Consider the following 12783-nt stretch of genomic DNA (forward strand, 5'->3'; position numbering starts at 1 on the left):
GGGCCAGCAGGTCAGGATCGGGTCTCTGTCTTCAGTCCTGCTGCAAAGGCCAGCCCCTCTCCACGCCTTCACCACCCCTCCTTCCCTCCTCCCACTGCACTGGCTTTGTCGGTTCCCCAGGGCCTGGGCATGTGCTAGACCAGCTCGAAAGCTCTGCTTCCAGGTTATCTACCCAGTTTGCTCTCTCTTCCTCAGGTCTCCCACCAAGGCCTTTTCTGGCCTCTATTCAAAACTGTACCTCCTCTCCCTTCTGGATTTCTTCTGTAGGAATAATCAGCGCCATCTGAAATACTGTGTATCTCACTTGTTCATTCACTGTTCCTGCTCCCACTTGTTTGGTTTGCTGCAAGGCCCCCAGCCCCTGGAGCCCTGCCTGGGTCCTGCTGAATTTTTTCCCAGGTATTGTGTGCACTGAGGTTAGACACAGGCACTGTGCAAGCCCAGGGGAGGAATCCCTGACCCCAGCCAGGGAGGGGCTGCTCCTAGATCGGATGCTCCCCCCGCCCCCCCGCCCCAGGTAACCAGACCTAGACGGCAAATCTCAGGTCGGGTGACAGAAGGAAAGTGAGTCACTCAGGGCAAACCTCTCAGCCTTACAAGACACACGTCCTATCTCACATGGCCCGCCTGTGGCCCTACAAGGTACAGAGGCTGCCACTGTACGGCCCCAGGTACAGGGCACAGGCCAGGAGGATGATTCGTAACAGGGGGTCAGACACCACTCCCTGCAGGTACCCTGACCTTTGAATTCCTGTTCAACCGTCTGTCTCAGTGGGGCCTGTGCTCCAAAAGGCACATGCGTGAATTTCTCAATCCCGTGCGGCAGGTGGAAGAGTCTCCGTCAAATGTCAGCAATTTCATGTGGGTCATGCAAAAGTGCTAATGGGATACATTTTTTAAAAGACATAAAAAGTGAAAAATGAACTATATATCAATAAACACGCAAAAGAGGTTCAAAATCTCTACTCGTTAGGGAAATGCAAATTAAAACCAAATTAAAACCCCACGCTCACTAGGATACCCTACCAAAAAAAGCCCAAAACAGAACAGAACAAACAAACAAAAATAACAAGTGTGGGTGAGGATGTGGAGCAATGGGAAAGCCTCTGGTCTGTGGGTGGGGATGCAAACTGGTACAGCCGCGGTGTTAGACAGCACGGCGGGTCCTCCGACACCCCCAACACAGATCCACCAGACGACCCAGCAATCTCACTTCTGGGTCTGCACCCACGGGAACCGAGAGCAGAATTCCACAGATACTGCACACCCACGTTCACAGCAACATTATTCACAACCAAGCGGGAAGTCACCCAAGTGTTCACTGAGGGCTGACTAGGGACAACAGAGTGCGGTCTATGCGTCCAAATGATTATTCAGCCTTAAAAGGGAAGGAAATTCTGACACATACTACACACGGATGAACTGCGAGGGCCGTACGCTAAGTGAAATGAGCTAATCACAAAGACAGAGACTGTATGATGCGACTTATGTGGGCACCTGGTCAGATTCAGAGAAACAAAGTGGAAGGGTGGTGGTCCGGGGCTGGAGGGAGGGGGAGTCAGGAGTTCGTGTTTAATGGGCAGTTTTAGTTTTGCTTGATGGAAAAGCTCAGACTGGCTGTACGACAATGTAAATATTCTCAACGCCACTGAACTACACCCTTAGAAACGGTTACATTGGTAACTTGCATATTAGGTGTATTTTATCACAATTAGAACTAAACATTTTCTTGGAAAGTGAGTACATAGCTTCAGAAGAAACAAACTCTGTGCTCTATAAGGCAGTTATAAAATTAAAAAAAACAAAACTACATAAATTCTGTAGCTCTAGAATGCTGTCACATCCCAAAGCATCATCTTGAAAGCTNACAAACTCTGTGCTCTATAAGGCAGTTATAAAATTAAAAAAACAAAACTACATAAATTCTGTAGCTCTAGAATGCTGTCACATCCCAAAGCATCATCTTGAAAGCTCCCACCTCAACAGCCTAAGCGCCCAGCAAGACTCAGTGCCCCAGTACCCCCGATCCCTCCACCAGGCCGCCCTCCCACTCCAGCCTGACAATTCAGAAAAGGCCGCTTCACCCCCTTTTCTAATTTTTATTCCAGAACAAATGGTTTTACAACAAAGCTGATTTTAAACCCAGTACATTTCCCCACTTGTAACAGCTCCATCTTCCTTCGACCCAGAGCCCAAAGAATCAAAACTACGGCCCCGCTGGGCTGCGAGTCTGGCGCCAGCTACAGACTTGGAAGGAGTCCAGAACAAAGCGCTGGAGCAGGCCAGCCGAGGTCGATGCCTCTGCCGGCTCCCTGCTCTGCAGGCGGGAAGGAGCTGGGGACAGACACCTTGGAAATAGTGTGGTTTCAGTAGTGTCTCTCGGTTCCCCGCCCTGCTGCTTGGGTCAGAGTGACATAAAAACCACTGCCATTTCCTGCACGCAGAGGAGGGACACTGAGCGTACACAGGTCACCAAGCCGCAGGGAGCAGTGAGGACCCGGCTCCCCGGCACCTCCATGCTGTGTCCTTGAGCACTGTGCTGAGCAGTCAGCACTTGATCCCCACGACAGCCCTGTGAGGTAGGCTGTGGCATCATCCCCATTTTACAGAGGAGGAAACGGGCTCAAGAGTGAGGTCACATCCTTGCTCAAGGTCTCACACCTATTAAGTGGCAAGCAAAGATGGGGCGCAAAGGTCTGTGCGGACCTGAGCGCTTGGTTAACCTCAATATTCCCACACTACCCCTTGGGAAACAAGGAAAGAGGGGTGGCAGATGAGATCCTGACAGAGAACGTATCTAGAGAGTTGGAGAAAACCCAAGAACCACAATGACTGTGGATCCAAGTGCCCGAGGGGACACGAGCCCGAGTGTGGACACACTGCACGGCTGCCCCTGCCTGGCCCTCGCCCCATGGACACACACTCTGCCCCCCTACACACTGGGGGCCTTGCTCTTAATAAAGAAGGTCCCTTGGCGGTAGCTCCATACAGGGTCCCAGAAGTCAAACTGCTGTCTTGTTTCTCAGGCTTGTGCTTAAGAGCCTAGTGCCCGAGCTGGGTCAAAATTAATACGCCAGGGTCTCCCCCCAAAGCTTAGCCGCTCTCCCTCCTCTCAGAACTGTGCCTGGTGACTCCTGGTGCCAGCTCCCCATGAGCTTGTGGGCTCTGCCAGTCCGTCGCAGCCGAGCACTGAGTTCCTATGATGGCGACAGCCAGAGTTCCAGTTCAGAGAGAGAGGAAAGGAATGTCCCATAGACTGGCCTTAACTCTACAGGTTCAGGGCACATTCGTTCTGAACCGGACAATGCCCGTGGAGGAAGGGAGAGGGCAGTAAGAGAAGAGACCTTTACCCCAAGTCACTGAGCTGACACCCCAGGGAGGAGACATCACCCCTTAGACAGCACAGCATGGGGGTGGGGAAGGCCAGTGACAGCTGGGCTGGTCTGCTGGCACATGCCCTCCTCCGGCTGGGTCCTCAGAGCTTGCCCACCTGACATTTCCACAGTGTATATAAAGTGCCATTAGCAAACCCCAGGAGTGGGGGGTAAGTGCCCACAACACCCCTGGGAGAGGGAGCCAAGAGGACAGATGGTCCCAACTGCCCGGACGCTAACAGCAGGCTAGCCGCATCCCGCCCTGTGCGGATGACACACCCGGGGCCCTCCTGGCCCCCCTGCACCCGACTCGCTCCAGCTGGAGGCCGCCTGGGAGCCTCTCCTGCCTCACTCCCTTCAGTCCTGGGCCTCCCCCGTTCCTCCGTGGGGGGCCTGGGCCAAGTCCTCGGGCCAGTACTGGTCCTCCATGTACTGCTCCATGTCCGTGCTGCTGTCGGGCTCTCGGTCCTCGGGCCGGGGCGGGAGGCTGCGGGCCTCCTGTTCCTCCCACCGCACCTCCACCAGCCGGTAGAGCTCCATGGCCGTGACGGCGTCTTCCACCGACGAGTGCCCGTGCTGGCCGGCCTGTGGACGACAGCCCTCGTCACCCACCGCCCGCGGTCCCAGCTCTGGTGTGTCCTCTCGGAACAGGTGTGAGGGGCTCGGGAAGGGGGGGGGCGGGGGGCAGGTCTGGAAGAGCCTAGCCCGCAAGCCTGTGGCCGGCTGTCACAATCCGCTGGGGACGAAGGACGTGCGGGACACCGTGCTTTCCCCAGGTCCCCTGGACGGGGGAAGGAAGGAAACGACAAGCAGTCGGAGGCGCAGCCCGCCGCCCCGTCGGGCCCGTCTCACTCCCACCACCTGCCCCGGCCCACGCACCTGGATCTTCTTGTGCAGCAGCTGCAGGGCCAGGTCCTTCAGGGAGGCCCGGGCGCGCGTGGGGAGGCCGGGCTGGTGGAGGAGGCTGGGCACGTAAGTGGTGTCCCGGGTCTGGCTCCGAGGGTGGACGTACTTGAGGGCCTGGAAGTCGTTGTGGAGCGCGTGCCCCACCACCACCTTGCCCTTCAGGAGCTTGAGGATCTGTGAGCGGACAAAGGCGCGGGAGGCCCCACCGTCAAGGAGGCCCAGGACACGCGCTGCCGCCCCGACCGCTGGGGCGTGGAGCCCTGCGAAGGGTGGCAGCCCGGAGCGGGGAGCCTCGAGCCCCACACTCAGCCACGCTGCCTCAAGTCCGAAGCCTGGCCCTTCAACTTGCTGCGACTCGGGGCACGCGTCAGCTCTCTAACCCATCAGAGTGCGCTCTCCACGGGCTGGTTTTGAGCGTTCGGGGAAGCCACGCACAGAGAACGTCTCCTAGTTCATCAGTACAAGCAACCGTGTCCTGCTCGCTGTCCTCTCTCAGCCTGGAAGTCCCCACCGGCCTCCCCCACCCCACCCAGCTCTCCTGCCAACTCCTCTCGAGGCCGGTCTTGGCTGACACGTCAGGAGGCCTCCCCCACGACTGCCCCAGCGACGGGAGGACCCTGTGGTTCTCCCCCCGTGGTGGTGGAGTGCATTCGTCACATGTGCTAAGTACACCTTTAGCTCTGGTGCGGACTACGCACCAACCCTCCGTGTCAGCTCAGCGTGAACACCAGGGACCACGTCTGACTTGACCAGCGATGCTTCACGGAAGCTCTGCACAGGAGCGGATCGACGAAGACCCACTGGGTGACGTCCACAGAACCGGGCCGGCCCCAGAGACAAGCCCAGAACAGCAGCCTTTGTGAGCCCCAGCAGACACGGCCCCTCCTCGGTGTCCTGTCCCTCTGCCCCTCTGCCGCAGGGCTCCACTTCCCGCCCTGGAAACCTCGGCTCCCGGGCTCAGCGCTCACCATGTGCACAGCGTGTGCCCTGCCTTCCACGCTCCTGGGGCCGCAGGGAGGCCGCGTCCAGGGCCACAGGCCCGCAATGTCCTCCAGCCCTCGGCGCTGAGCCTGGCTCTCCTGGTCACCGCCGCGGACCCCCGCAGCTCGCTTCTGTTGGCCGTGTCCAGCTCATCATGAAACCCAGCTTTCACGGCAGATGGAGGAGGTGCCATCTAGACTTCCGTGGGGGGCACATGCCACCACACTCCAGTCGCACCCCCCACAGCATGGGGCAGGAAGGGATCAAGCACACTCCATACTGGCTGAGTCGGAGCAGACAAGAAACGGTCCTGTTCCCGGAGCCCCACAAACCAGGCCAAGGGAAGCACCGAGGAGCTGGAGGCTTTGCCGCAGGCCTCCCTTCCTGTTGCTGCTAATCCCGAGCAACGCGCTTCGTAAATCATCTCCAAACTTTCTGGAAGATATGCTTAGGCCTTATCTCATGTGAAAAAGAGGGACTCAAGACCACTTGTACCAGCACTTCCCAAATTTACCTAATCCCGAGAATAACCCAGGAACATTAAGCAGTTCTGCTATCATGCTTATTAGGAACATGCATATTCCAACATGATTGATATATTAGGACACTATTTGAGAATAATGCAAAATTTCACCTTCACCTTATGCATGATTTTGCCCTTGAGAAACATTTAAGTGAACGAAGCAAACTGCATCCGGGGGCACCTGGGTGGCTTAGCTGGTTAAGCGTCTGCCTTCGGCTCAGGTCATGGTCCCAGGGTCTTGGGATCGAGCCCCACATCGGGCTCCTTGCTCAGCGGGGAGCTGCTGCTCCCCCTGCTTGTACTTTCTCCCTCCCTCCCTCTCTAATAAATACATAAAATCTTATTTAAAAGAAAGAAAGAAAGAAAGAAAGAAAGAAAGAAAGAAAGAAAGAAAGAAAGAAAGAAAAAGCTTCACACAGCTAACCTGAGGCACATGGGAACACACAAAACGCACACGCCTCCCAACAGCCCCCAGGCAGCTCCCAGTTCACCTGCGGGATGGGCCACCACCACCTGCACCTGACACCCCCACTGTCTCATTTCCAGGAACGCCTGCGACCACGCCACCATCACAGAAACCGCAACTTTCCTGACACCCACTTCACAAGCAGACACCAGGGTGTTTTCAGGTCAAGTGCCCCCTTACTGGAGTACTGACGGACGTCTTAATCATCTAGCACATGCAGAACGGGGCTAGCGCCGTCATTAGGTTTCTAGCTTTTTATCTCGGGGGTTGTCTTATTAGGACGTGCTCTGTTATGTTCCTAATGCCACATTCCCCATAAGCTCTGAGGGTTTCGTCATGCAAGTTGGCACAGCATGATGATTTCCAGGACCACACACATCAGAGCTGTCCCCAAACCCACAGGGGTACGAGATGAGAATCTCCATGGAAGGATCTGGGGACAAAGATCTGAGATTGTTAACAAGGCTTTAGGGGCTTCCTATGGTCAAGCACAACTGGGAATTCCAGGTACATTAGTGCAGTCCCAACCACTAATTTATCTTTTTCAAAGCACCAAAAAACTAAGAAAATACAAGGAAACATTAACGCCTGAAGGTGACAGGACTGTGGGCCTTACAAATTCTAAACAGATACGTAGTACTTTTACAACAGAAGAGAAAATGTAGGGGCGCCTGCCTGGCTGGCTCAGTCGGTTAAGCGTCTGCCTTCGGCTCAGGTCCTGGGATGGAGCCCCACATCGGCTCCCTGCTCGGTGGGGAGTCTGCTTCTCCCTCTCCCTGCCGCTCCCCCTGCTTGTGCTCTCTCACTCACTCTCCCTCAAATATTTAAAATATGAAAGAAAGAAAGAAAGAAAGAAAGAAAGAAAGAAAGAAAGAAAAGAAGATGTAACATGTGAGCAGTTCTACACCTTACAAGTACAGCACAGTCTTTCCGTANCACCTTACAAGTACGGCAGTCTTTCCGTAAACATTATCACGTTGGACCACTGCAATCCTTACACGGAGATGGGTCACGATTTTAGGCACCCTTGTCTACGGAGAAGGAAGCCACAGTTTAAAGAATTTAAGTAACTTTCCCAAAGTCTCTCGTTTCCAGTGACTAAGCAGCGACTCAAACTCAGGGCTGCCCTTCCCTGGCTGTCACCCACCCGCACAAGGCCCCACTTCCGCCCTCACCTCTTTCTGGGCCACCTGGAAGGGGATGGCCTTGCGCATGTGCTGCCGAGTGATGCCACTCCAGCGGGTGCGGTAGTCCACGATGGGCATCTCAGGCCGGATGTACTTGTCATAGAGGACGTCGCCATGGTAACTCACCACAGAGCAGCGGGCCAGCTCGCTCACCCGCCCTCTGGGTCCCGTGCCCACCATCTCGCAGTCGATAGCCACGCACTTGCTGGGCCAGGGCCCCGCAGAGTCCGTGGGGGTGGGCTTTCTGCTCCATGAGGCACCTCTGGATTCATTCCTCTGACGCTGCATCCCGCTGCTGGTGGCTTCAGGGCCCCGCAGCGCCCCCGACGGCGCGGGCAGCGGGGAGGATCGCAGCTCTGGGGACATGCTCAGCAGCCCCTGCTCCTGCAGCAGCGCCTTCCAGGCCATGAATCGCTGGTGCTGTCGGCTCCTCCTCTTGTGCTTTCTCCGAAGCACATCCTTGGCATGCAGGCTAGCCAGGGAAGGGCAGAGGCACTGCGCAGGCTCAGGGCCTTCCCGGGAAACCATCCCCATCAGCTCGCCGCTCGGGGAAAGCGCGACCCGGGGGATGCTCTGCCAGCAGGGCGGCGCTCTGCAGAAAGAACACACAGGGCAGAGGTGCCGGTGAGAGGTGTGCCACCCCTGCCCCACGTTCACCGCCGGGCCTCCGGGGAGCCCTAGACTTGTCTCGGCCTTCCACACTGAGTCCATCCAGGACCTTGTGTTATCATCACGGCACTGAGTCAGGCCCACGTGCAAATCACCGTTCTAAGTACTTTACACGGAATCGCTAAGTATTCCCAACAACCCGAACAAGTATGCTTATCTTCATCTCACGGGTGAGAAAACTGAGCACAGAGGATAAGTAACCTGCCCACGCAGTAAGACGCAAGAGCTGATTCGAACCCAGGATCCACGGTCTCAGCCTCCAAGCCACAGCTGACCTCCAGGAGCATCAGCAGCAAGTCGTAGAGAGGCACAGATGCGGGAAAATCCAGGCCACAGCAGCAGTGTGTGTGTGTCTGTGTGTATATACAGACACACACACACACACAAAAAAATCCCATTTTTAAATTTTTAAAATTTATTTTAAGTAATCTCTATACCCAGCGTGGGGCTCGAACTCATGACCCCGAGATCAAGAGTCCTGTGCTCCTCTTGACTGAGCCAGCCAGGCAACCCAATTCCAGTTTTTTAAAAAACAAAGAATCCTTTGTGAAAGCACAGACCCTCAGAAACTGGAGGGAAAAAAATTCACAAGAGGTTCAGGACAGCTGTATTTTTGGTACGTGTTGACCAGAATAAGGTAGTTTATTAAGCGACTTTCTACTTCGCCCACCACAAGAGCATGCACACAGTTCTCAACAGCCGGGCGCGTGGCTGAGTCACCACTGACTGCGGCAGGGGTGTGCTGGTCAGGCTCAGCTCATGGGAAGGACAAACAGAAAAGGCAGTGCCTGCAGGTCCCTCCGGCACGAGCACCTGGAAATGTCTGAAGTTCATGGGGGTTTTCAAATCGCACGCAACAAGGCCAGCAGCTGCCCAAGAGCGAGGGACCTGCTTGGAAAGCTTTACTCACTTGCTCAGTCAGCAGGCACATTTTCAACAGACCAGAAAAACCAGGACTTTCAAGTCGGCAGAGCAGGGTTTTAACTCGGCGCTTTAGAAGTTACCCGAACTGCTTAGCTTCTGGTTCCCTGCACGCGAAATGGCCCTACTACCACCTTCCCTGAAGACGAGATGACACAGTACATGTGTGCTTGCTCTGCATACATTACATACAGTAAGGGCTCAATTACCACCTGCTCCCCTTCCCCCCAGAGAGGCTGAGACTCTCCTCAGGCTGGCAGCCAGCTCTTCCCAGGCCAAAGCTGCCTCGGCCCCGACTCACTGCCCCTCCCGACCCACAGGCCTCTCCCTTACCTGTCTTTCCACTCACATACCTCCTCTCCTGTCTACACCTTCCAGGAAGCCCTGTGGGACAATCCCTGATCCCACTGGGTTGCAGAGCCGCCCTGGGGCTCCCTGGGGTCCCAACTGTGCCAGGTGCTGAGCACAGAGGAACAAAGGCGGATCCTAGACTCCAAGAAGCTTAGCCTCAACGCAGAGACAGAAACAAAGCACAAGGCGTGTGCACAGCTGGGTCAGAAGTGCTAGGGAAACACAACAGGCTGGAGGATGATTCTGGGAGCCTTGCTGGAAGAGATTAAATCTCTGTGAAGAGGAAATAGTAACCCTCCAAATGACAGGGAGATGAACTGGTGGCCGCGGCAAAGGCCTGAAAGAGAAGGAACCTAGGGCTGAGGAAGAGGGGCCCACAAGTAGCCTGATGCCACGGGGGCACAAAGCACAAGGTGAGTCATGGCTGGAGGAACTGTCCCCTCTGCCCTTTTTACCACTTAACCTTCTGTCCCCACTCTGGGAGGGCCACCACACGCCATGGTGGTCCCACCCTATACCCGTAAGCTGGTGTCCCCAGACTGGTCTCTGCTGGTCAACTGAGGGAGGCCCAGAGCACCCAGGGAAGTCACTGACTTCCTGACCCCAGACATTTGCAATCTAGCCGGGGAACAAAGAAATTCACCCCTCCATGCCTGCCAGCACAACCATGGAAGAATTTACTACACTTTAAGACAAGAGTTAAACAGTGTCTACCTCAAAGGCTCTGAAGGCCGGGATACGTGTGTCTTTGCCCCTCCCCCAACAGCCAGCCCCGGGGCTGGCATCAAGCAGGTCCTCTTCGGAAGTGTGTGAAGGGAGCTGAGGCCGGGCTTGCCACCGGCCAGACTGTGGGGATCGCAGGGCTGGAGGTGACAGAGAATTCAGGAAACTCCACATTTGGCAAGGAGGCTGTCAGACTCTCACCACGGTGTGTGCTCGGGACGGGAGCAGTGAACGAAGGACAGACTCACCAGGCCGAGCACTGGACAGACAGAAACGCCGGGTTAGTGCAGCGTGGCAGTGGAGGGACATGTTGAAGGGTTTCAGGAAGGTCTGTCAGGAGCACAGAAAGGGAAGCGCATCCAGAGAAAAGGCAGATACAAAGTCCAGGAGGCAAAGCGCCTCCACTGTCAGAGGGGAAGGAGGCCGGTGGAACAATGGAAAAGGAGGTCGTGGGTGAGGAGACGGGGTAGAGGGAACAGCGAGGGACCACTGTTTCTGGAAGGGGGATGAAAGTTTGGGCATGATGTGGGGATTGATGGGGAACAGGATCCCTACTGCCTTATCGGAGGAGCTCTGGAGAAGAATCTGAACAGTGGCAGAGATTAAGAGGCGTGGGGAGGAGTGCTGCTTGGTGATGCCAGGGCGAGGCATATGGTGACCCACCCTGACTCATCCTCCCTCTGGCTTGCTCATCCACTCCCCAAGAAGCCGTCTCCTTTCAAAAGTGCACGTAACTATAATAGACATCCTCACCTCGAAAAGTCACAAATTTGAGCTGACGAATACAGAAGCTCCATTTGCCCCAGCCCAGCAATGGGGAGAACTGGGCCCTTTCCCTTCTCTGACAGGGCTCCGGGCCCTGCAGGTCAGGAGCTGAGCCTGAGAGCAGGGTCAGTGGCCTTCCTTGACCCTGCCGGCAAGGTTTCAAAGGAGCCAGAAATGAAGTTCCCTGAGAAAAAGTGGCCTTGTGCTTCGAGAGCTGAAAGCAAGTGCTCTTACTGCAGGCCCTAACCCTGCTGACCTGTCAGAAACAACAATTAATTATCTAGGACATGCCGCACGCACCCTGGGCCCCAGAGAGGAGCTCAGCAAGGTCGGAGAGAAGTGTGGCTCAAATAACACAACAGGTTCGGTAAGGACACATCTCCCACCAGCCGGAACTATGTCTTTGGGGATCAGCAGTCATCTGGCCTCCGGGCAGGGTTTGTGGCCTAAGGCAAGGACCTCAGCAGCAGAGTCCCCAGAGCAAAGGCCCCAAAGGAGCCACGAAGTCACACCGCCAGCGGTGGCAGGGTTACGGACCAGGGGCTGATGGGGAAGGCAGCAGGCGGTTGTAGGCCCACTCCTTGCTGCCCTGGTCCTAAAAGCTAGATGGCCTGGACCAAGTCACCAACCCCTGACCACAAAACGAGGGTTTATTAAAACCGAGGGTGGAACTAGGTTTGGGGCTTCCCCCAAAGCAGTTAGAACGTCTGTTTAAAACGCCGATCCTCAGGCCTACCCCCACGCTGTCCTAACTGCCATTTTGGGGAACGGGATCTGAGATGCTGTATTCTGCAGAGCGCACGACCCCGCGCCCGAGCCGTGGTACCAATTATCGCCCGAATTTGAGAAAACCGGGCTCGCTGAGATCCCCCCGTGCTCCTCAAAGTTCCTAGCAAGGCAAGGAGAGCCGGGAGCCCCGCACCATCTCCCCCCGCAGCCCGCGTTTCCCGAGGAGCGCCGCGGGGGAGGCCCGGCCTCAGCCAGGGAGGGACTCGGGAGGTGGTCACTCGCTGGCCGCAGCGTTGGGGCCGAGCGGGCCAGGCCGGGCCCCAGCGCCCAGCTCCCAGCGCCACACCCGCAGGCCCCAGAACCCCGAGCAGGGCGGGGACGCGGCACAGGCGGCACCCGGGGCCGGGCCTGCACACCCGCGGGCCCCGAGAGCCGCTCGGGCCGGGCCCCAGGCGTCCCTCACCGCAGGCCGGAGACGGACACCGCGCGCGGCCTCCGGGGCCGGGAAGACGCCGCGCCAGCCCGCCCGAGCCCGCCGACCCCAGGAGGGTCCCCGAGATCACCTGAAGCGCGGCGCTTGCCCTCCGGCTCGCACGTGGCGTCCAAGCAGCCCGCAACTCCCACATGCCCGGGCAAGCCCCGCTCTGGCTGCCTGCCTATTGGCTCGCCGAACTGCAGCGCCCGCCTAACGCATCTTCTGATTCGTCGNGCCCGCCCGAGCCCGCCGACCCCAGGAGGGTCCCCGAGATCACCTGAAGCGCGGCGCTTGCCCTCCGGCTCGCACGTGGCGTCCAAGCAGCGCAGCTCCCACATGCCCGGGCAAGCCCCGCTCTGGCTGCCTGCCTATTGGCTCGCCGAACTGCAGCGCCCGCCTAACGCATCTTCTGATTCGTCGGTAGCCTGGCTCGCGGCGGATAGGTGCAGGGCAGCAGAGGGGGCGGGGATTCCTAAAGGGGTGTGGTTTGCGCCGGGAGCCCGGTATTCCCCCGAGAAATTTTAAACCAACCCGAGGGGAGGGGTGGCTCCCGTGTCCCGTTCCCCTGTGTGTCCCCCAACCCCAATCCACCCCTCTCCCTGGGTCGGGATGTGGCCCCCTACGAGCTGCGTGCCAGTAAACGTGGAATGGCTTACAGAAGACACACCCACGTTTGCAGAATGGGAAGGAATAGCCTCTACGTCCTCTATGTC

At 57.1% G+C, this 12783-nt stretch overlaps 1 protein-coding gene across 3 annotated transcripts; it reads right to left on the reverse strand.

Annotated features, from left to right (window-relative positions):
• Positions 1 to 2083: 2083 nt before the first annotated feature.
• Positions 2084 to 12397, reverse strand: AEN (apoptosis enhancing nuclease). 3 transcript variants are annotated; one of them, XM_034667891.1, is made up of 4 exons: positions 12348 to 12397; positions 7426 to 8029; positions 4254 to 4454; positions 2084 to 3959 (listed from the first exon to the last, which is right to left on the reverse strand). In XM_034667891.1, the coding sequence occupies exons 2-4, from the start codon at positions 7969 to 7971 to the stop codon at positions 3732 to 3734; spliced, it is 975 nt and encodes a 324-aa protein (XP_034523782.1). In that variant the 5' UTR covers positions 7972 to 8029; positions 12348 to 12397; the 3' UTR covers positions 2084 to 3731. The 3 variants fall into 3 exon arrangements, with proteins under 3 accessions (XP_034523782.1, XP_002919609.3, XP_034523781.1); XM_002919563.4 differs by lacking the exon at positions 12348 to 12397 and adding an exon at positions 12159 to 12275; XM_034667890.1 differs by lacking the exon at positions 12348 to 12397 and adding an exon at positions 8308 to 8451.
• Positions 12398 to 12783: the final 386 nt, after the last annotated feature.

Source organism: Ailuropoda melanoleuca, chromosome 9 (assembly GCF_002007445.2).
Source record: "Ailuropoda melanoleuca isolate Jingjing chromosome 9, ASM200744v2, whole genome shotgun sequence".
Taxonomy (NCBI): Eukaryota; Metazoa; Chordata; class Mammalia; order Carnivora; family Ursidae; genus Ailuropoda; species Ailuropoda melanoleuca.

Bases quoted from the DNA above. Each gene is read 5' to 3' on its own strand.
- AEN (XM_034667890.1), bottom strand. From the start codon at position 8,393: ATGCTCCTGGAGGTCAGCTGTGGCTTGGAGGCTGAGACCGTGGATCCT. The intron at 8,030-8,307 runs GTTACTTATCCT...TTCTTTCTGCAG, and splicing joins GCGTCTTACTGCGTGGGCAG to AGCGCCGCCCTGCTGGCAGA. The intron at 3,960-4,253 runs GTGCGTGGGCCG...TGTCGTCCACAG, and splicing joins TGCTGCACAAGAAGATCCAG to GCCGGCCAGCACGGGCACTC.